The 22,293-nt window shown below is 40.6% G+C and overlaps 1 protein-coding gene across 3 annotated transcripts in view; it reads right to left on the reverse strand.

Annotated features, from left to right (window-relative positions):
• Window positions 1–905: 905 nt before the first annotated feature.
• The window catches only part of amd1 (adenosylmethionine decarboxylase 1), a 35,486-nt gene continuing 14,098 nt past the window's right edge, over window positions 906–22,293 (reverse strand). For 2 of the 3 annotated variants that reach the window (XM_059982935.1, XM_059982937.1), the window contains 8 exons: window positions 20,578–20,664; window positions 15,306–15,432; window positions 14,002–14,104; window positions 11,388–11,430; window positions 10,845–10,989; window positions 10,666–10,758; window positions 8,953–9,108; window positions 906–2,563 (listed from right to left, as the gene is read on the reverse strand). In XM_059982935.1, the coding sequence (XP_059838918.1) occupies window positions 2,423–2,563; window positions 8,953–9,108; window positions 10,666–10,758; window positions 10,845–10,989; window positions 11,388–11,430; window positions 14,002–14,104; window positions 15,306–15,432; window positions 20,578–20,664 (895 nt within the window). In that variant the 3' untranslated portion in view covers window positions 906–2,422. The remainder of the gene's footprint in view (window positions 2,564–8,952; window positions 9,109–10,665; window positions 10,759–10,844; window positions 10,990–11,387; window positions 11,431–14,001; window positions 14,105–15,305; window positions 15,433–20,577; window positions 20,665–22,293) is intronic. The other variant, XM_059982936.1, reaches the window with a different exon arrangement.

Consider the following 22,293-nt stretch of genomic DNA (forward strand, 5'->3'; position numbering starts at 1 on the left):
TTCGACCTTTGTTTGATCCTTATTTGGAAGGATTCGTTGACTATCTTCGCGTTAATCCCTGGGGTGTACCAGAAAGGATTGAAGATAGTGAGGAAGGAAAGGTCAGTGCCTTTAAGCCGTTTCGTTTCGTAAATTCTTCGTGGGAAGTTCGACGTCGGGGATCGAAGCAAAGAATTCAAATCGTCTTATAAAGTCTCTCTTTTTAAATGGACTGTGAGCATATCGAACTTCTGGCAATAGCACTTTAAAGAACTGTTTTTGCAATATCGCTTTAAGAACTGTTTGAGCTGCCGCACCGCAGTTGGTTTCCGGTTACGTTAGTGTTGGTTTACTTTTGGGGGGGGGTTTGTTTTCTGTGTTTAATAAACGTGTTGTTTGTTATAGAAAACCCTTGCCGAACTCATATTTATTGTTGGCTGAATACGTAACACGAGTTTCTACAGATGTAGAATGTAGAGCATTGTAACTTGTTGCATCAGCTGTTAAGTGGTTATTGCACAGGATTGCAGAAAGCTGCAGTTCTTTCTAATTTGTTATATCATTGGCACTCGCCTCCCCAGCATTTGGTAAATCTTCTCCCCTCTCATCTGATATTATGTTGGCCTTAACGTGTCTGGGGATTGAATTTAAGAGCTGAGGTAATGGGGTAGCTCCATAAAATCCTGATTTTGACTATACTTGGAATATTGTGTTCAGAGTTGTCACCTCATTTTTATAAAAGTGTTTAAGCTTTAGAGTGTGCAGAGGAGATTTACCAGGATGCTGCCTTATGTCAAGTTTTTTTTGTCTTTGTCCCACCCATTTCAAATATTTCAGCTTTAATTTTTCAATTTCCACATGGCAAATGTGGAGACTTCTGATACAATCAGACAGAAAAACCGGTCAAAAACTCAAGCATATCCAAATGAAATTAGTAGATCTCAAGTCTTAAAATTTATTGACGCATCTTGTGGTACAGTTAAAAGATTTCAGAACTTGAATTAAATATTTAAACATGGCATTAAATTTTTTCATGGCGCCAAAATTTCCCCTCAGCAGGTACAAGTACCAACAAGTTAGTATCTTCATCTTTCTGTGTACAGGCAACCATTAGACAACAATTTTTTCAAACAAGTGCTAAAGTTAGCCAAACACTGCAATGTATACAGCAGCTCATAAATGGAATCAAATGGTTTTGATAACTTAAGGCTTGAGGATGTGTGCTCACAATCAAGGTCGAGTATTCTTTTTAATTTCACAAAAATGATTGGTCCACTTGAGAGCTCACCACCTTTAATGGATCATTTTTCAATGCCAAACCAAACCATTGTGAAGCTAGTTTTATTAAAACTGAAACCTCACCCTTTGAAGTGTTATCATAGCATTTAACAACCAAATTTGAAGAAATTAGTTTGTAATGATTTATAAACAGCAAGCAAACCAAAATTACATTCGTCTCTTAAATATGAACAATGCCACATCATACACTCAAGATCCAAACAATTGAGCTAAGTCAGCCCAAAACAGATCAGTAGCAATCAGCCAACACCATTGTAAGCAAATATGTGATCATGCCTTTTGGGCACATTTTTGTTATTTATGTTCATACTAACAGGATACAAATTTAAAATAAAAAAAAAAGTTGTACCAAGTGATAAAGAAATTAAAAACGAGTTGTTGGGTTATTATCCTAATTAATAATGGGCTTTTCTGCTTAAAAAAAAAGTATTATTACAAGTTACACATCTGTTGAATTGAGCTCACAAAAGATAGTTGGCAGTGATTCCCAACATGCTTAAACTAACATGTTAAACATCTTTTCAGTCAATTAAACAGGTGATAAAAACATTATGCAGCAAATTTTCACCTTAAATGAATCTTACCCAAGTAAAATGATAAAATCAAATAAGCACCAGTAACAAAAATCTACCATAAAATAATAACTTAATCCAAATTCTGAAAACATCCCAGTGTGGAGTGTGCATGGAAAATTGATCAACAGCTAGAAACAGATTTAAGTTGGAATGAAAGGAAACTGAACAAATGCTAAGCATGCCAGGGATGACATCTAATGAGGACGAAAACCTTGTCTGTGGAGAATTTTTGGCGTCACCTGTAGAAAACCTACACCCCACACATTTATAAGTTTGCAATTGTTATATAACTGTAACCAATAAGCACTGAACTGTTCTACATGCACTTCAATACCACAGCAAGAATGGCTTAGCAAACCTAAACAGAGAAAAGAGCATTCATGCAAGATATCAATTTTGTTACAATAACTGTTACATTTCAAACTTGACACAATTCTAAGATTACATATTGGGCCTACAAAATTGATAGAACAGTGGCAGTGTGAAGTTTGGCCCTTGCTACCCTGAACTAGAGAACTCCCACAAGTTTCTTTGCACATTTTCTTCTTCCGCTTTTTCATTTTTGCTATTCAATTCTGCTGTCGTTGACAATGCTTGACATAACTGGTAAAGACAAAGTTGTAATCATTGAACTGGGCAAACTGGCGATCAAGGCGCTTGAACCCTTCAATTTCCTGCGAAGAAGAAAATGAACTGCGACATTTGGAGTTCTGTGGAGAAAAGAGAATTATCATGCACTAGAACGAAATGTTTGACAGTTTATTATTTACCCAAATAGAACACTGTTCTATTAAGTGCTGAGTAAGAATCCCAAAGGATAGAAGTTAACCAGCATCAATAATAAAGGATTAAGAAACCTTTAAGACTATAAGAAATACCAGAGAGGCCATCAGCCTCAGTCATAGAAGGATCAGACTCTTCAGCAAATCAAGATATTGATTACTGTTGATCACAAAGCCCCCATTCATTAGACACCAATCCTACTCCAAATGTTGTTGGCTGTATCTCAGGTGGTGATGAGCCAAGAGATTAGTGGTGTCACAACAACTATTTCAGGCACAACACCAGAAAGACTAAGGAAATAATTATAGACTTCAGAAGTCAGGAGAACACCAGCCCTCACTGAAGCATGAGCAGTTTCAAATTCCTAGGTGTCAACATCTCACAGGATCTATCCTGGACCCAACATTGATGCAATCACAAAAGGCATGTTAGTGGCTCTACTTCTTTAGGAGTTTGAGGAATTATTTCGGTAATCAAAAATATTTAAAAATTCTATAGATGTAGGGTGGAGAGCATTCTGACTGTTTGCCTAACCACCTAATATGGAAGCTCCAATCCAGAGAATTGCAAGAAGCTGCAGTGGGCTTATAGGCTCAGCCAAGCTCCTCATGGGCACAGCCCTCCACACAAAGGCAACACCCCAAAACATTGGCATCACCATCAGGAACAACCCCCGGTTGTCATCAGGGAACAGGTACCGGAGACTGAAAATGCACACTGAATGATTCTGAGACTGCTTCCCCTCCGTGATCAGACTTTTGAATGGTCCATGAACACTACCACATTACTTTTGGAGGTACAATTTATAGTTTGTCCTTTAAAGCAGCCAGAAAAACAACAATGTACCTTCCCAGCCTCTGGATAGAAAATTATAAAATTTCACTACTCAAAGAAAGTTTTTTTTAAGCTAACACCTGAGGATTGTGATCACAATTGTAGACATTGCAGCCAGGGGAAAACACCTTTGCTGACAAGTCCTATTGGAATTTTGATCATTTCTGATTCTTCCGGAGCATGGGTCCAAAATATGCAATTTTCCCCATTTGTGTTCAAAGAGGCTTGTTCTGATGCAACAAACAAAATGCTGGAGGAACAGAATGTCAGGCAACATCTGTGAATAGAAATTGACAAGACTTTTCAGTTGACTACTACAATATGGATCATATTTCTCCTATCACCTTCTCTGACAGCATTTTGCAGATACCACTGTCTGAAGAGAGCTGGAGGGCAGAAGGACTTGAGACTATTCAGAGTGGGAAAGTGGGAGAAGGAATACAGTGTAGGGAAGTGTATGGTCATGCACTTTTGTAGAAGGAATAAAGCACTGTAACGGTGTACTACATGCAGCGCAGAAGTAACGACACGGAGTTGGTAAACTGCAGTTAAAGAAGATTTTATTCAAACTTCGCGGCTTTGATTTAAAGCCTCCCTGATCCCGCCCTACCTGGGCGTGGATGCTGTAGGAGGCACCTATTCACAGTCCCGCGCTAGCTTTTCCCTTTGTTGGTGAAGTAGACCTGGTGCCCTTTTGGGACTGGCCTTTATGCCGGCGCACTGGCTATTTGTGAGCTGGTTCGAGTGTGCTTGGAAGTGGGTCGCCACACAACCCCCCCCCCCCCCCCCCCCCCAGAACCGGCGATACACCCTCCAATGTCCACAGTCTGGGCTGGACCCTGTTTGGGAAGTCAGCCCCTGCGCCGCAGTGCCGGGAACTCGACCAGTTGCTCCACGTCCACATGGGCCGGTTTGAGGCGGTCCGTGAAAACCTCTTCTCTCCCCCCAACACCCAGCACGAACGTGGACCCGTTGTTCCTGAGCATGATAAACGGCCCCTTGTAGGGTCGTTGCAGCGGTGGTCAACACCCGCCCCTTCGTACAAACACAAACTTACAGTTCTGCAGGTCTTTGGGTATGCAGGTCGGGTTCTGCCTATGCTGCGGTGGGTATGGGGGACAGGTTGCCGAGCCTCTCACGTAGTCTGCCCAGGACTGCTGCAGGTTCTTCGTCATGCCCCCTTGGGGCTGGTATGAACTCCCCGGGGATGACCAGGGGTGCGCCATACACCAACTCCGCTGATGAGGTGTGCAGATAGGCTTTGGGCGCCGTGCGGATGCCGATTAGGACCCAGGGAAGCTTGTCCACCCAGTTAGCTCCTCGCAGGCAAGCTGTAAGAGCCGACTTTAGGTGATGGTGGAAACGCTCCACCAGGCCATTCGACTGTGGGTGGTCGGCAGCTGTGTCCCCAAAAGGCTGGTCGTAGTTGACCACAGGCTGGAGGTGAACTGGGCGCCTCTGTCAGAGGTAATGTGAGCCGGTACACCAAAGCGGGACACCCAGGTGGCAATCAGTGCCCGGGTGCAAGTTTCGGAGGTGGTGCCGGTGAGCGGGATCGCCTCTGGCCATCTGGTGAACTGGTCCATGGTAGTGAGGAGGTGCTGCGCTCTGCACGACACTGGCAGGGGGCCCATGATATCCACATGAATGTGGTTGAAACGCTGGTGGGTGGGGTGGAACTGCTGCGGCAGAGCTTTGGTGTGCCGCTGCACCTTGGCCGTCTGGCAGTGCATGCAGGTTGTCCTGACGGAGGGGTGTGCTAAGTTATGAATGGAGACAAAAACACGGTGCCGACAGTTTGTTGGGACAACTGGACAGGGTTGGCCGGTGGTGACGTCACAAAGTAGGGTCCTGGAGCTGCAAACTGGAGACTGCGGTTCTGTAACTAGGGATCTCCTTGTCTGCCTGCTGTGCCTCTGCCAGCGCCTCAAAGTCTACCCCTTGGGAAAGGGCATGAATGTTAGGGCGAGAGCGTGCGTCTGCCATGACATTGTCCTTACCCGAGACGTGCCGGACATCCATCGTGTATTCAGCTATGTAGGACAGATGGCGCTGCTGGGGTCAGACACCTTCGTGAACGTAAAGGTAAGCGGCTTGTGGTCCGGGAAAGCGGTGAAGGCCCTACCTTCCAATAAGTATCTGAAATACTGGATTGCTAGGTATAGTGCCAACAGTTCCTGGTCGAAAGCACTGTATTTGAGCTCCGGGGGGGGGGGGGGTTGCAGGTGTTTGCTGAAAAATGCCAGGGGTTGTCAGCGACCCGCGATGAGTTGCTCCAGTACCCCACCGACTGCCGTGTTAGATGCGTCCACTGTGAGGGTGGTAGGGACGTCCACTCTGGGGTGCACTAGCATCGCGTCGTTTGCCAAGGCTTCTTTCGTTTTAGTGAAAGCAGCGGCACTCCTCGTCCCAGGTCCTTGCCTGGACCCGACATCAGGGCGAACAGGGGGTGCATGATTCGGGCAACTGAAGGGAGGAAGCGGTGGTAGAAATTTACCATACCCACAGATTCCTGAAGGCCTTTGATTGTGGTGGGTTGGGGAAAATGGAGGACTGCGTCTACCTTAGCGGGCAGAGGGGTTGCCCCGTCTTTGGTATCCTGTGGCCCAGGAAGTTGACGGGGACGAGCCCAGACTGGCATTTGGCTGGGTTGATTGTTAGACTGTATTCACTCAGTCGGGCGTAGAGTTGACGGAGGTGGGACAGATGCTCCTGATGACTGCTGCTTGCTATGAGGATGTCGTCCAAATAGATGAAAGCCAAGTCCAGGTCGCGTCCATTAACCACTGGAACGTCTGCGCAGCATTCTTCGGGCTGAATGGCATGCGGAGGAACTCGAAAAGGCCGAACAGGGTGATGAGTGCCTTTTTGGGGACGTCGTCCGGATGCATCGGGATTTGATGGTATCCCTGGACGAGGTCTACCTTGGAGAAAATCCGTGCGCCGTGCAGGTTTGCTGCAAAATCCTGAATGTGCGGCACAAGGTAGCGGTCTGGTGTTGTAGCCTCGTTCAGCCTGCGGTAGTCGCCGCATGCTCTCCAGCCCCCTGTCGTTTTGGGCACCATGTGCAGGGGGGAGGCCCATAGGCTGTCGGACCTCCATATGATTCCCAATTCCTCCATCCTCTAGGTGTTGTAACTCGGAGCTAAGACGCTGATCTCGGAACCGGTGTCGACAAAAAAAACGGCGTCCCAACCGCTTGTCCCACACATACAGGAGGCTATCCTGATGGCCAGCCACGGGCTTCTGCGCCCCACCGCTGGTGGTAGAAGCACCATTGTTCATTGGGCTCCCCACCCCTGCCTCTGGGGTTAGCGGGGTCTGTGGCCGGGCCAGGTCTGGTTTGCAGCTGGGAGTGTGGCCTGGTGATCTGTGCGATGGACGCCCCACTCACCTTCTTGGCGTTCCACAGCAAGTCCGCCCAGGCTACCACCTTCCGGGGGCTGGTGAAATTCGCGTCAGACAGCAGCAGGCGTATGTCCTCGGGCAGCTGCTCCAGGAATGCCTGCTCAAACATGAGGCAGGGCTCGTGTCCGCCGGCCAGAGACAACATCTCATTCATTAAAGCCGATGGAGGTCTGTCCCCCAAACCATCCAGGTGCAGTAAACGGGCAGCCCGCTCGTGCCGTGAGAGTCCAAAAGTCCTTATGAGCAGGGCTTTGAATTCTGTGTACTTGCCGTCCGCTGGGGTGACTGTACAAACTCCTCAACCTGGGCCACTGTGTCCTGGTCGAGGGAGCTCACCACGTAGCAGTAACGTGTGTCCTCTGAGGTTATCTGCCGAACTTGGAATTGGGCTTCTGCTTGCTGGAACCACTGGTGAGGTCGCAGCATCCAGAAGCTTGGCAGTTTCAACAAAACTGCATGAACAGATGCGGCGTCGTTCATCTCCGGTCCAGATATCGTTTGGACCAATTGTAGCGGTGTGCTACACGCAGCACTGAAATAACGACACAGTTGGTAAACTGCAGTTAAAGAAGATTTTATTTGAACTTCGCAGCTTCGCTTTAAAGCCTCACTGATCCCGCCCTCCCTGGGCACAGATGCTGAAGGAGGCACGTATTCACAGTCCCGCACAAGCTTTTCCCTTTGTTAGTGAAGCAGACCTGGCGCCCATTTGGGACTGGCCTTTATGCCGGCGCGCTGGCTATTTGTGAGCCGGTTTGAGTGCGCTAGGAAGTGGGTCACCACAGCACAAACTATTTTCTAAACAGTGAGCAAATTCTAACTAAGGTGCACAGAGAGTTGGGAGACCTTGTGCAAGATTCCCAAAGGTGAGCTTGCAGATAAGAGTGGGTAGTAAGAAAGGCAAATGCATTATTAACATTCATTTTAAAAGGAACAGAATATAAAATGCTGAGACTTTATAAGGGATTGGTCAGACCACATTTGGAGTATTAAGAAGGTTTAAGAGAATGATCATGGGATTAATGCAAGAGGAGAGTTTGATAGCTCTGGGCCTGTAGTTGTTGGAATTTAGAATAATAAAGGGAGATTTTATTGAAATCTAGTGACTATTGAGAGGCCTGGATGAAGTGGATGCATCCAAAAGATAGTGTCTTGGGCCAGATTTGCAGAGGAATTTCTTTAGCCAGGTGGTGATAAATCTGTGTAATTCATTGCCATGAACAGCTGTGGCAGCCAAGTTACTTGGCATAGTGTGGAGCAAACACGAGGAAATCTGCAGATGCTGGAAATTCAAAGACGACACAAAATCTGGTGGAACACAGCAGACCAGGCAGCATCTATAAGGAGAAGCACTGTCGACGTTTCGGGCCAAGACCCTTTGTCAGGACGAAAATGCTGCCTGGCCTGCTGTGTTCCACCAGATTGTGTGTGTGTTGTTGGCATAGTGTTGAGATTGATTAATGAGGGCAAAGGACATGGGGAGAAGGCTGAATAACAGGGTTGATGGGGAAAATAAACCAGCACCAAACAAATAGCAAAGCAAACTTGACAGGCCAAATGGCTCAATTCTCCCCATGTATCTTACGGCCGAAAAAGTTCGCTTAAGATCCCTTGCTCCTCGCCCTAAAATTATGTCCTCTAGTTTTACTATCCTTTGATATTGGGAATAGTTTCCTGCAATCTCCCTTATCTTCATTCCTGCAAAACCTGAAGTGTACAAAAGAGTATTTGTTAAAATTTCTGGCAAGCCAAAACGTTTAATGTGGGTATTGATGCACAACCTTTATTTTATCCCCATTTCTGCATTTTCATAGCATTTCAATAGTGGCTTACTAAATCACACAAAGGAGAGTGAAAGGTAGGCTAAGCTGATAAGGACAGCATGTTTCCTTTGTCAAACAAAGTTTTCATTCAGTTTTACTTTACCACTTTTGTTTTCAAGATTCTAAAAATGAATGAATTTCAACTGCACAGGCAAGATTTCATGACCCCTCTCACCCCAATCCCTACCTTTATTCCACCCGTGCTCAACCTATCATTAACTTTGGTTTTGCAGAAAGACTTGGAATCTTACCTGGTTAACAAAAAGGGTTGTAACAAATTTCCCTGGCTTAAAGATAGCAACAATTTTATTGATTAGGTCATCATAGGAAGTCTGGGCCAGGTTAGTCTCAAAACTAACATAGGAAAAGTCTGGTTCTGGGGTAATGTGAATTGTCCAGTAAGTTCCCTATTAAAAAGAAACAATATCAATTACAAACTGTTTTTGAATATTTAATGGATTCTAAAATATGCTCCAATCATCAATATATTGAGATCACTAAATCTGATCTGGTATATACTTGCTGCAGAAGATGATACAACAGATTGTTTTGAGGTTTCAGTAAATTGCCAAACCCAAACATTTCTTGCTCTACTTTTAGAATTCAAGCTCGAATCCTTCCTAGACATTTGACATTTCTTGTCATCCAAACAGCAAGGAAAAACAATCATGCATGGAATGATTTAAAATTTGTTACTATAGCGAGAAATGTGTTGTTTGCATTTCCAAGGGCATTAGCAGTCTTAACGAACAACTGGCAGAAACAACTAGGTGGAGAACTTAACATTTAAAAACTGAACATACCCCAGAATTGTGTTTGGCCACATTAAATGTAATTGAATTTTAAAAGAGTTACTCAGCTGTATTTACTGCTCAATGATTCTAGCCTTAAAATGCTAATTTCACAGGACTGGATTGTAATTCCTTCAAATGTCTCAAAACAATATGTATATTACCATTTAACGAAGGTTTGCTTTTCCAGTTTCTACCCAATATGCATATTTCAATATTTCCACATTTCATTAGATACCATGTTAAGAACTGTGTTCTTTAAAACCTGTGAGAATTGTTTGAAGGAGCTTGATAACACTAAGGAGTTTCATTTCCGTAATATGCCCCAGAACTGACACTGAAGTGCACTCATATTGAATGAAGAGGAGCTCAACGGGCAGGTCTTATCAGGTTTAAGGGAAGGAGAGAGCTTTTAGAATAAATTACAAATCTTGCAAGATCTTCACTGGTTTTTGGCAGGTCAGCATAAACCCTTACCATGGACAGTCAGTTGATCTGCAATTCAGACATTACCTGTCAGCAATCACAATACAGATCAACCGCAGAAAGGAATAGGAGAAACATTACACTTAACAATGTACAGCACACAAAAAATGCTGAAGAAAAGTCAGCTTGTCCTAGCATTTAAACAGAAAAACAGCTAATATTTTGGGCCAAAACCCTTCATCAGAACTGGAAAGAAAGTCAGAAATAAAGGGTGGGGGAAGGGAGAAGCACGAGCTGACAGGTAATAGGTGAATCCAAGTGACGAGGGGGCGGGAATGGGAAGGTGGAAACAGGAGAAATTACGAGGTGACTATGGAAGAGGAAAAGAACTGTTTTTGCTTCCTTTCAGTCTCCCTGCCATTTGACTAAATTTGTTTGAGGGCTGAGGTGATTTGGTTAAGTTGTACTTCCTCATGGAATAACTGCTTTTCAATGCAAGATGTCTGTATCACAATGGATATGAACCACCATTTTTTTTACTTTTAGTGAATTTAGCTTTTTTGGGAAAATATCATGGCATTCTCATTCTTTAAGCTGTTAATCCTAAAGGCACAAAAAGGTACATAACTGCACTGAGAATGGGAATGCTGAAAGACAACAATGAAACCAGGTGTTTTTTGTTGGGGAGATGAGAGAAGAAAGGAAACAAGAGAATCAGACATTTTGTAACACAGGGTACATACTTACATCCACTTTCATTCCATTCATTGAATAGCCACAAGGATCAAACAATGTGGCGTCAATCACTGAACCTGGTATCAGGTCACAAATTCCACTCATCTGGGGGGGAAAAAACCATATTTAAGATCTCGTGCATTTTCTTAAAGTCTATACTATTTTACGTTACAAGTCAATTTAATACATACTTGAGTGACATCATTTACGGTAACACCATCTTTCATGAAGAACTGGTCCATGACAGCTGGATCAAGCTCGCTCATCAGAACCTCAAGTGTTTGATCCGGCTGTTTGATCCCACTATCCTCTGGCACGTCCAGAGTGTAAAGATACCTGAACCAAACAGATGACAATATATGTATTACATTTCACAAATGGTTATTACATTGTAAAATGAGTTTAGAGTATTCAATAATTATGCTGCTATTCAAACGTTTGTAAAAACCCAAAACTGGGGTTTGGTATTTACTAGAATTAAATTAAACTGAAGCTCTGAAGTACAGCAACGACTCAGCTATAGTTGGTTTTCCCTCAGAACCAAGGAATTAAACTGAAATAACCAAAGTGAAATTTAATTCTGTTCGTCTTGTCCTTCTGCTTGCTTTGATACGTGCCAAAATTTAAATTTTATTTTTAAAACAAAATTGTGAAAGATATTAATTTTAGCATTTAAACTAAATCGTATGCCCATACATTCAAACCAGAAAAATCAATATAATAAAACAGCTTACCAGCAATCAGAATTCATACGTCCCATGCAATAGGCTGCCCCATCTGGTAATAAAGAACCATTAGAGAGGGTACTTTTGTAAAATATTTGTATAATTTAAAGCAAAATTTACTACAGGTAGATACAAAATTCTACACGACAAATATGTGATTACTGTTTAATTTCTAATGACCATTGTGGAGAAGTGAACAGATTAGTTATGCCAAAAACCAAAGGTTATTTTTCTTTTTAGTTACCTACCGTACCGAGAGTAAGAACAAACCTGATTGGGGCAGCCGTGAGTTTAAAATATTGAAGGAAAGCGAGGGATGGAAATACCTTCCATGAAATAGAATTGAGGGGCTTAAATCAATGAGCTGAAACCATCCCACTCCCTCAGGGAAGCTGCCCAGCCGGTGAGTACTTCCAGCACTTGCTGTTTAACTTCAGTTCAGAAACCTGACATCAAGCAATCAGTCCTCAAAATACAAACAGCTCATGGCTCTCGACAGAGACAAGTCAAAGGCACAAATCAACACATACAACACGTTGGAGGAGCTCAATAGGTTAGGCAGCATCTGTGGAAACGAGCAGTCAACGTTTTGGGCTGAGACCCTTCGTCAGGATGGAAGGAGGGTCAGGGCCCTATAAAGGTGGGGGGGGGGGGGGGGAGGGAGGGGGAGAAGAGAAGGTGCCAGGTGAAATGGCACAATGGCACAAAATAAGCTATAGTGAGAAACCATATAAAGATAAAGCAAATACAGTTTGCCATGGATACCTTCATTTTGATTTTAAATTCCCTTCTTGCTAGAAAGGCCAAATATATATTTCCAGTACACAACTCAATTATTTCCCTTTTCAGCACCCAGCGACCAAGCATTTGTTTGGGAAACAAAACAGCAGCACACTGATTCTGCACACATGATTCTGCATTCAAGGAGATCAATGGTTTGTGAATCACTGGTAACAACAGTGGCTGCTTAAAACTGGAAGAATTACATGATATTAAGCACTGTTCTCTTCACATACAAAAACTGGTGGTGCCCTTGGTCAAAATTTATGTTACTGTGAAAAGCTAAGCGAATAAAAGATGACCTGATTTCCAAAAGTTAAAGATGACACATTTCTTTATTTTAAGATTATTTCCAGCTTTTACAGTTTCAAAATAATGAAAAAGGAAAAGGGCCCAAAGCAAATGTTTGGGCACCCTGCATGGTCAGTACTTAGTAACACCCCCTTTGGCAAATATCACAGCTTGTAAACACTTTCTGTAGCCAGCTCAGAGTCTTTCAATTCTTGTTTGGGGGATTTTCGCCCATTCTTTCCTGTAAAAGGCTTCTAGTTCTGTGAGATTCTTGGGTTGTCTTGCATGCATTGCTCGAGGTCTATCCACAGATTTTCGATGATGTTTGGGTTGCAGGACTGAGGGCCAGGGCAAATGCTTCAGCTTGCGCCTCTTGAGGTAGTCCATTGTGGATTTTGAGGTGTGTTTAGCATCATTATCCTGTTGTAGAAGCCATCCTCTTTTCATCTTCAGCTTTTTCCACAGACAGTGTGATGTTTGCTTCCAGAATTTGCTGGTATTTAATTGAATTCAATCTTCCCTCTACCAGTGAAATGCTCCCTGTGCCACTGGCCGCAACACAAGCCCAAAGCATGAACAATCCACCCCCATGCATAACAGTTGGAGAGGTGTTCTTTTCATGAAATTCTGCACCCTTTTTTTCTCCAAACATACCTTTGCTTATTGTGGCCAAAAAGTTCTATTTTAACTCCATCAGTCCACAGGACTTGCTTCCAAAATTCATCAGGCTTGTTTAGTCGTTCCTTTGCAAATTTCTGACACTGAATTTTGTGGTGAGGACGCAGGAAATGTTTTCTTCTAATGACTCTTCCATGAAGGTCATATTTGTGCAGGTGTTGCTGCACAGTAGAACAGTGCATCACCACTCCAGTCTGCTAAATCTTCCTGAAGGTCTTTTGCAGTCAAACAGGGGCTTTGATTTGTCTTTCTAGCAATCCTATGAGCAGTTCTTTTGGGAAGTTTTCTTGGTCTTCCAGACCTCAACCTGACCTCCACTGTTCCCATTAACTGCCATTTCTTAATTACATTATGAACTGAGGAAACAGCCATCTGAAACTGTTTTGCTATCTTCTTATAGCCTCCTGCTTTTGTGGGCATAATTTATTTTAATTTTCAGAGTGCTAGGCAGCTGCTTAGAGGAGCCCATGGTTGCCGATTGTTGGGACAAGGTTTGAGGAGTCAGGGTATTTATAAAGCTTTGAAATTTGCATCACCTGGCCTTTCGCAATGATGACTGTGAACAAGTCATAGCCCTAACAAGCTAATTAGGGCCTGAGACCTTGGTAAAAGTTATCCAAGAGCTCAAATCTCTTGGGGTGCCCAAACTTTTACATGGTGCTCCTTTCCTTTTTCCCCCACTCTAAAACTGTACAAAAAAAAACTATTTAACTTTATGACTGGAGATCAGTTCATTTTCTACTCACTTAACTATTCACAGTAACAGAAATTTTGACTAGGGGTGCCCAAACTTTTGCATGTCACTGTATATGATTACCAAGAACCATTTAGGCTTTAAATTGTGAAACTTGCACTTCAGCTGATCTGAACTTACTTGGAAAAACCATATCTAGAAATTCCACTTCCTCCTGAAAGTTCCTATGTGGGTATTCCTGATGTGCTGGCTTCACGAAGTTTTTACGGGAATAGAAGAAATCCTGCATTAAAAAGTATACAAGCTTTACATTAAATGGGGAAAATACAATGCATTAAAGTTACTTATCAAGGTCCAACTCTTCTAACATATCATTTGTTTGCTTTAATACTGAAGAAATCAACTCCGCTCTAGATTGTATCAGAACCCAGAAATTGGGAGAAGGCTAAGGAGTGGGAAAAAGGATCAGCTACAATTGAACGGCGGAGCAGACTTGATGGGCCAAACAGCCTAATTCTGCTCTTAAATCCACCCCAGTTATATCACTGAATGAACAGTAGACTTTACATCCATAAAGCTTATTCCAAATATGAAATGAACCAAAATTTTGCTAGTCAACATTACAGAAATTATAATGCAGATAAGAGTAGGCACAATTATCGAAATGTTGAAAAATTCTTCATAGGTTTCATTTCCTTGAGAACAAACCCCGTATCTCACTCCATCTGGCTGGTCTTGAGATAATATTGTCCTAACTGCCTTTTGAAGTAATCCTCCAAGGTGAACTAAGGTTTATCAAACAACTAGCTAGGGATGGGGAAAACTGTTGACTTTTTATAGAAACACCTGATTCAAGATTTAAAACTCTTTCGTATAAAAATCTATAAACTATTTTCACCTGTTACAAAATAAAATTTTCTTTCAGCTTTTAAATTTGTACCAGCTAATTACATTGCAGTCATCACATCTTCAGATCTTCCTTTGAAGGGTACCTTGGATAAATTTAGCACAGAACATATATCCCTTAAATCTGCTTGTAATTGAAGATTTCAAGGTGGCAAATTAATAATACATACCTATTTAAATTGAAAATGGTCTGCCTTTTGAGAATTTACCAATGTCAACAGTATTTCAAACAGATCCTGGTTACTGTCAGGATCTTACAAAATAGATTACCAAGCCTTTTTGCTATACTGTACTACAGACATGGTCTCCCTCCCAACCGGATTCTTTATTTACTGTTCTTCACTTGTATTCTGAACACTTACCAACCAGTGCCCATCCCTGGACCAAAGGTGGGGGTTGGAGGCAATCTGAAAATGCAAGCTCTATGTAACATGCAATTATCAGGATATAAACAATTCTGAATGTGAAACATTTCAGCATATTTCACATTCAGATTCTAATTTTAAAACTAATCAAACTTTGATTCGATTGTTAAATCTAGCATGCATACAAAGCCTACATACAAAGTTTGAAGTTACCTGAATGGAATCAAAGCCGCAGTACTCACGAGCAAGATCCAAAAGGGGCACCAGTGCTTGCAGTAAGAGGGTGGTACCACATGTCTTCAAAATGAAACGTCTCTTGGAGACAAACATGCTACTCTCACTGTAAAACAAAGCTCAATATTACCCCACTTTCAAAAATGGCATTGTTATTCTTTAAAAAAAGCAGTTTAGAATTGACAATTTATACTACAATCTCCAATGCAAATCAGAATTTGTGGTGGATACCGCCATACATTGTATTAAAGGAAGATACTCAACTGATCATTGTTTTTCTATTTCCTGTAAGAGCCAAGAATGAGTTATGTTCATAAACTAAATTTGTTAGTATTAATAACATACAATCAGCTTGATTAATCAAGAACCTGTCAATCTCTGCTCAAGTACTCCCAATAAGTTGACCTCCACAGCTCTGTGGCAACAAATTCCAAATTCACCACTCTGGCTAAAGGAATTGCTCCTTATTCTGAGACTGCTCCCTCAGAACGACTCTCCTACAAGATTCAAATCAATAGGCACTGCAAATAATTACTTTAATTAGTCCTGACTGCAATTAATTGTACATCTGAATCAAGATTCAAACTTCTATTTTTGAATACAAAAATTAGAAACAGTTGTACATGTTAGAGATGAAAACAGCTTTAGTGTTAACTTGGCAAGCAAAACTAAATGGTGGATTGTTTAAGATCACACATGCTATACTTTCCTAGTGAAGGTTAAGAAAAATTAGTTATCTCGATGACCAAAAAAAAGGATCAAGTAGCTCCTTACAATTTTCAGAAGGGTTGTAAAGGAGGACATGGGGGCAAGAGTGGGCATTCATGTGTATCTCTGAGTGTGCAAGAGAGCGCACGAAAGACAAAAAGAGCACGAGGAAAGATTTAATGTCTTGCCAAAAGCTTTCAATGGGAGTATGAACAAGAGATGGGTTGCATACATTCAGGGGTGGTACCCAGAAACCAGGAAACATTACACCATGCTGCAATGGTGCAGAAATAAACCTAGTAATTATAGACCAATTAAGGTGTGGGTCAAGTTCTCAAAATAACCACTTACTTGGATAACTATTCAGTTAGAGAAGACCAGCATGAAATAATTGAAAGTAGCTTCCTAGAAAATTGTTCATTCAGCAATTAGAAAAAGCTGCTGTTTGGTTTCTAAGGAATTCCAAATCTGGGTACACAGGGCACAATATAGCAAAGGTGATGGCTATATAGTACCTTCAAGGTGCCCCACCATTCAACAAGATCTTCAACGTATTCCCACCCTATACACACTTCATTTAATTAGAAAATGATCGATCGCCACTTTGAAAACTATCAATGGTTGATTGAGCCATCAGTCCTTAATTGAGAATTACAAAGGCTTAACCATCCTGTAAATGGGAAAAAGATTCTTTTATTTCAGATAATCCTAAATAGTTTTGAGATAAGCAGTGCGCCAATCAGTTGGGAAGGGGGTGCATTCACTTAATTGATCTAAACTCTAACTTTCAAAGATGTGATTTATACACTCAGTTGCCACTTTATTAGATATCACCTGTATCTAATAAAGAGGCGACAAATCATGTTTATGGTCTTCTGCTGCTGTAGCCCATCCATTTCAGGATTTGATGTATTGGGCTCAGATATGGCTTTCTGCATACCATTGTTGTAATGCATGGGTATTGGAGTTGCTGTAGTCTTCCTGTCAGCTTGGCCATCCTTCCAATCTAACTCATTAACAAGCCATTTTCGCCCACAAAACTGCTGCCCATTGGTCGCCTTGTGTTTTTATTTTTCGCAACATTCTGTCAACTCTAAGACTTCTGCATGAAAATCCAAGGAGATCAGCAGCTTGAGATACTCAAACCACTGTCTGGCACCAATCATTCCACAATCACTTAGATCACATTTCTTCGTCATTCTGATGTTTGGTCCAAACAGCCGCTGAACCTCTCGACAACAGATGCATGGTTTATGCATCGAGTTGCTGCCACACGATTGGTTGATTTGAGAATTGCATTAACAAGGAGGTGCACCTCAATAACCTAACAGACCATGCACATTACATAGTTCCGTGAATGTGATGGAGTAGTTATAAGTAGTACATCTAGTTTTATGAGAGCAAAAAAGATCACAATGAACATTGCTAAAATGAGTCAGCTTTTTTGGAAAGATGTAAAGGCTTTGGAAAGCCTGCATAAGATTTACTGGAATAACTTAAACAAAAATGTTAGGTACATGTACAGACTGAAAAATCAAGGTTGTTCTGCTTAGAACAGAAGAGGGCAAAGGGATCTAATTGAAGTATTTAAAAACATGAATAGACTGGACAAAAAAATACATTCCCGTTTTAGCCAGTTTTCAGGATATAAATTGAACCTACTCAAGAGTGAATTATTTCCTTTAAATAATTTGATATCAATTAATACTAATCTCCTTTTTAAAGTTGTAAGGAAACAATTTACTTATTTGGGTGTAATCGCCACCAAGAATTATAAACACCTGTTTAAAGAAAACTCTTACTTTATTGAATCATGTAAAAAGGATATCATTAAATTGGTCACCTCTTTCAATTTTGTTGATTGGATGAATTCTATTAAAATGAATATTGTACCTAAATTTATATATCTTTTTCAGGCTTTACCCATATTTATTCCCAAATCCTTTTTTGACTCTTGATTTTATTTTATCCTTTTTAAAATTTTTATTTTATTTATATATATTAAAAGAAAAAGAAACATCCTCATTTAAATAAAGCTCATCTTCAAAAACCTAAAAAGCCTGGAGGTTTAGCCTTAACCAATTTTAGGTTTTATTACTGGGCAGTTAATAAACAGTATCTTGCATTTTGACTATATTATATTAATCGTGTAGATTGTCCAGTATGGGTTTCTTTAGAAGCTAACTCTTAATTAATTTTCTATTATTTCTCTTCTTGGATCCTCACTTCCTTCATCCGTAAATAAACATTTTCCCTCTCAAGTCCCATTTATTCTAAGTTTTCCTCCATGACTGATTTAGTTTTTAAAGAATGGGACAGGGTGGGTATTAAATGTTTTTGGGATCTGTATTGGAGGAAACCTTTTTTCATTTGAGCAACTGTCAGCTAAATATAGCTTACCCAAAACTCACTGTTTTAGATATTTACAAATCAAAGACTTTTTAATATCTTTATGTACATTTCCTATAAGCTCCGATAAGAACTTACTAGATGTAATTTTTAGTTTGACACCTTTTCATAATGGTTCCATATCTAATATTTATGGTATGTTAATGGAGACGAGGAATGTTCCTTTAGACAAAATTAATATTTACAGACATTAATATCTGAGGAAACTTGGAATGAGATTTTTAAACTGGTTAATATTTCCATCGCTACATGCTTGTCATTCCCTCACAACTTAAAGTGGCACATAGAGCTCATATGACTAAGGGTAAGTTCTCATTTTTTTTTGGATATCTCCCTACTGTGACAGATGTAATAATGGAGAAGCTTCATTAATTCAAATGTTATGGACTTGTCAGAATCTTGAAAAATATTGGGAGTTTTTCCAAACATTTTCCTTACTTTTAAAAGTCAATTTTAAGCCTAACCCTCTGACAGCACTGTTCAGTGTTGGTTGCAGGACAAGATAATAAGCTGAAGGCATCTGATTTACACATTTTGGCCCTTAGCTCTCTTACAGCTAGGAGGACACTTTTGTTTAAATGGAAAGATGATATTCCTCCTCATGCTCAATGGCTATGAGACATTATGTCATGGTTAGATTTAGAAAAGATTCGTTGTTCAATTTCTGAATCTCTTCATGACTTTCAAACATTGTGGGGACCTTTTCTGAATTTTCAAAACATTTGGTTTGTTGTTTAACTCAGATGTTGGCTATTATTAATTTTTATTATGAGAAGGTATTTTACCTTCTTTTCTCCTTAATGAACAGCTTCGGTCTTGGTAGGGGCTAGATTCTTTCTTTCGTAATAAATTAGTATAGTTCAATATACTTATGAATACAAGATAATGAGATTGTTATTATGAACAGATATAATGTAATTGGTAGTTTCTTAAAAAAAATCTTTTTTGACCTTTTATATACACTTTCTTGTACTCTCTATTCTTCTATATAGAAACTAATAATATTGGAAAATAAACAAAAATACTCCTACATGGGATCAGGAACCTGGTAACATAAAATGAAGTTAATTCAAGACCCAGAAGCGCTTGTATTAGAAAGAGCAAAATGGTTAGAGCTTGCATTGCCCTACCATAATGGTGAAAATTGATTAAGTTATAACATTCAAAGTAGATGTGTAAAGGCATCTGAAACAAAAGGATTTACAAAGCTTTTGGAAGAGCTACTTTATTCTCTAAGATGGCACACAATTGAACATTCCCCCAATTCTCCAACACTGCTGAAAAAAACCCATCAGTAGTTCTTAAATACATGAAACATGAAAACAGGGGACTCTGTCTGTGCCTAGCAGGCGCAAATTAAAAACTTCAATTTGTACAATTAATAATCAAATGCCCCCACCCTGATTATGACAGATACATGAAATACAAATGAAAACCAATATTAAAAGCCTATTATTGCTTATAAACACAGATCATATTTAATTGTACCATTAAATTCTCCTATCAATTGCAGCACTTGTTATGAATTGCAATGCAAATTTATTACAAATAGGAAGGACTGACACAAGATATAATCTATTTTATACTTTCCAATGCCTAGACTACATCCTAGAAGTATTTGAGTTCCGAGTTATTACTAATAGTTCAACATGCCAAACATTTTTTTTGAACTCAAGAACATTATGAAGAGATTATCAATCAGAGCTGCTCCACCATGCAGAGACAGAATTGCCAACACTGAAGTGATACCGCAAGGAAACAGGCCTTTTAGCCCACATCTACAACCACTAGTGAACATTTGTATTAATTCTATCTTCTAGCACTTGCCTTAAACAATTTAAGTTTTCATCTAGAAACCTCAAGAGGTCAAACTCCACTACTCATCCAAGCAGTGTATTCCAAGTACTCTGGGTGAAAAATGACCCCTCAGATTCGTCTAAACTATTTAGCTCTTATTCTAAATAGGCTCATCTTTTTTTTATATATAGACCTCTAACAGGGAGGTTTCCTATAGCCTACTCTATCTATAACCCTCAATTTCAAAACAGTACTCAAATTATTTCAGGTGTCCAATATAAAAAGCTACATAAAATTTGTTCAAAAAACTGTTCCAAATATTAAAAACACCAAATACCTGAGTATATAGGCTTCCTGCCTGTCTGTCTTTGTCACACTTATGATCAAACAATGCACATTTTCCAACAGCTTGTCCCACTCAAACCTGGAAAAAGAAGTTGTTCTCATTAGCCTTAAATGACATTCAATGATTAGTTCTTACATTACACAAACCAGTCCCAATATATTTCACATGCCAAATTATGTTACATTTCAATCTAAGCATTCCATAGTGTAAAATGTACACAAGCAGTTTGAGCAGAAGTCTTTTCAGTACAAAATGTTACAGGCAGATGCAGATATCGTAGCCATCCATATTAGTTCTATGCAAATCTGATTTACTCCTCAGATTCATGTTTTACCTCCTCTACCAAGTGTGTTTCCTTTTGTTACGTGAAGAATTTACACTGTTCAACATAAACAGAACTACACACAAACCCTTAAAATGGACATCACTTTAGTAATAAGGTTTATGTTTTCATTGTTTACTTGTTAGGATTTAACCATTAGTTCCTCTTTCTTGAGGAAATCTTGAGTAAGCTTGTTCATATGATGCACTCTGCACTCTGGGCAGCTTCCAGACATACTACCCTTCACCAGTGCACAAAGCTTTGAAAACCAATTGCCACCCTGCACTCAAACTCTTGTTGACAAAAACTTAACATATACAACTTGGTTTTGAAACGTTGGGTTTCAAAATAATTTCTACTCATATGAAATTATGTGAGTACTTCACTGATGGTTTTTCCTGGAATGTGGCAAACAGAAAATTTGAGTCACTATGGTCGGGGGTGGGGGGGGGGGGGTGCGCGGGTGCAATAATTATGTATTAATTCGTAAAAACTGATCACCTTCATAAAGAATGTTAGTAAATCAAAATAGTCTGACAAAGGGTCTTCAAAACTGAAATGTTAACTTTCTCTGTTGTCTTAGGTTTAATCCTGTGGTGTAATATTTGATTCCATATTGTAATATTTGATAAAGTTTGACAAGTTAATGCAGTAGTAAAAGCCAGTTTTTCCCCAGCTTTGTACTACTGCCAAAATCAAGTAGATTCTCGTTCAACTATTGAGAAAGTAATCCGCGCCATTATATCCTCCTGCTTGGTCCACTCCAACTCCCTGTATACTGGGATTTGTCAGTCTTCCCTGTCCCGTCAGCAACTGGTCCAGACCACCACAGCCAGGCTCCTGACAGGTGCCTGAAAGAGGGACTACATTATTCCTATCCTGGCCTCCCTCCACAGGCTACCAGTACAGTTCAGATCTGGTTTTAAGATTCCCCAGTTTCTCTATGAAGCCCTAAATGAGCTGCCCCCCCCCCTTACAATCACAGACATTCTAACCCCTTATTCTACTTCCAGGTCCCTCAGGTTGGCTGACTTGGGGCTCCTGGCTGTCCCTTTATTTAAACTTAAGCTCAGGGGTGACTGCGCCTTTGCTATTGTAGCCCCTGGACCGTGGAACAGCAGATCTGCCCCTCCATTAACTCTTAAATCCAGGCTCAAAACTTACTTCTATTGACCAGCATTGAATCCTCCTGATGTGGCTAATTTTTGGCTTGTGCCTAGGCCCTTATGTTGGTTTTTTTTATGCCTATAAGCTGTTTGCTTTGTTGGTTATGTCTGTTTCTTGTATTTATGATTTTAGCTAACTGCCCTGATCGGTCCAGCACTTTGGTCAACATGGGTTGTTATTAAAATGTGCTATATAAATAAATTTGACTTGACTAAAAA

This window comes from Hypanus sabinus, chromosome 10 (genome assembly GCF_030144855.1).
Source record: "Hypanus sabinus isolate sHypSab1 chromosome 10, sHypSab1.hap1, whole genome shotgun sequence".
In the NCBI taxonomy this organism is placed as follows: domain Eukaryota; kingdom Metazoa; phylum Chordata; class Chondrichthyes; order Myliobatiformes; family Dasyatidae; genus Hypanus; species Hypanus sabinus.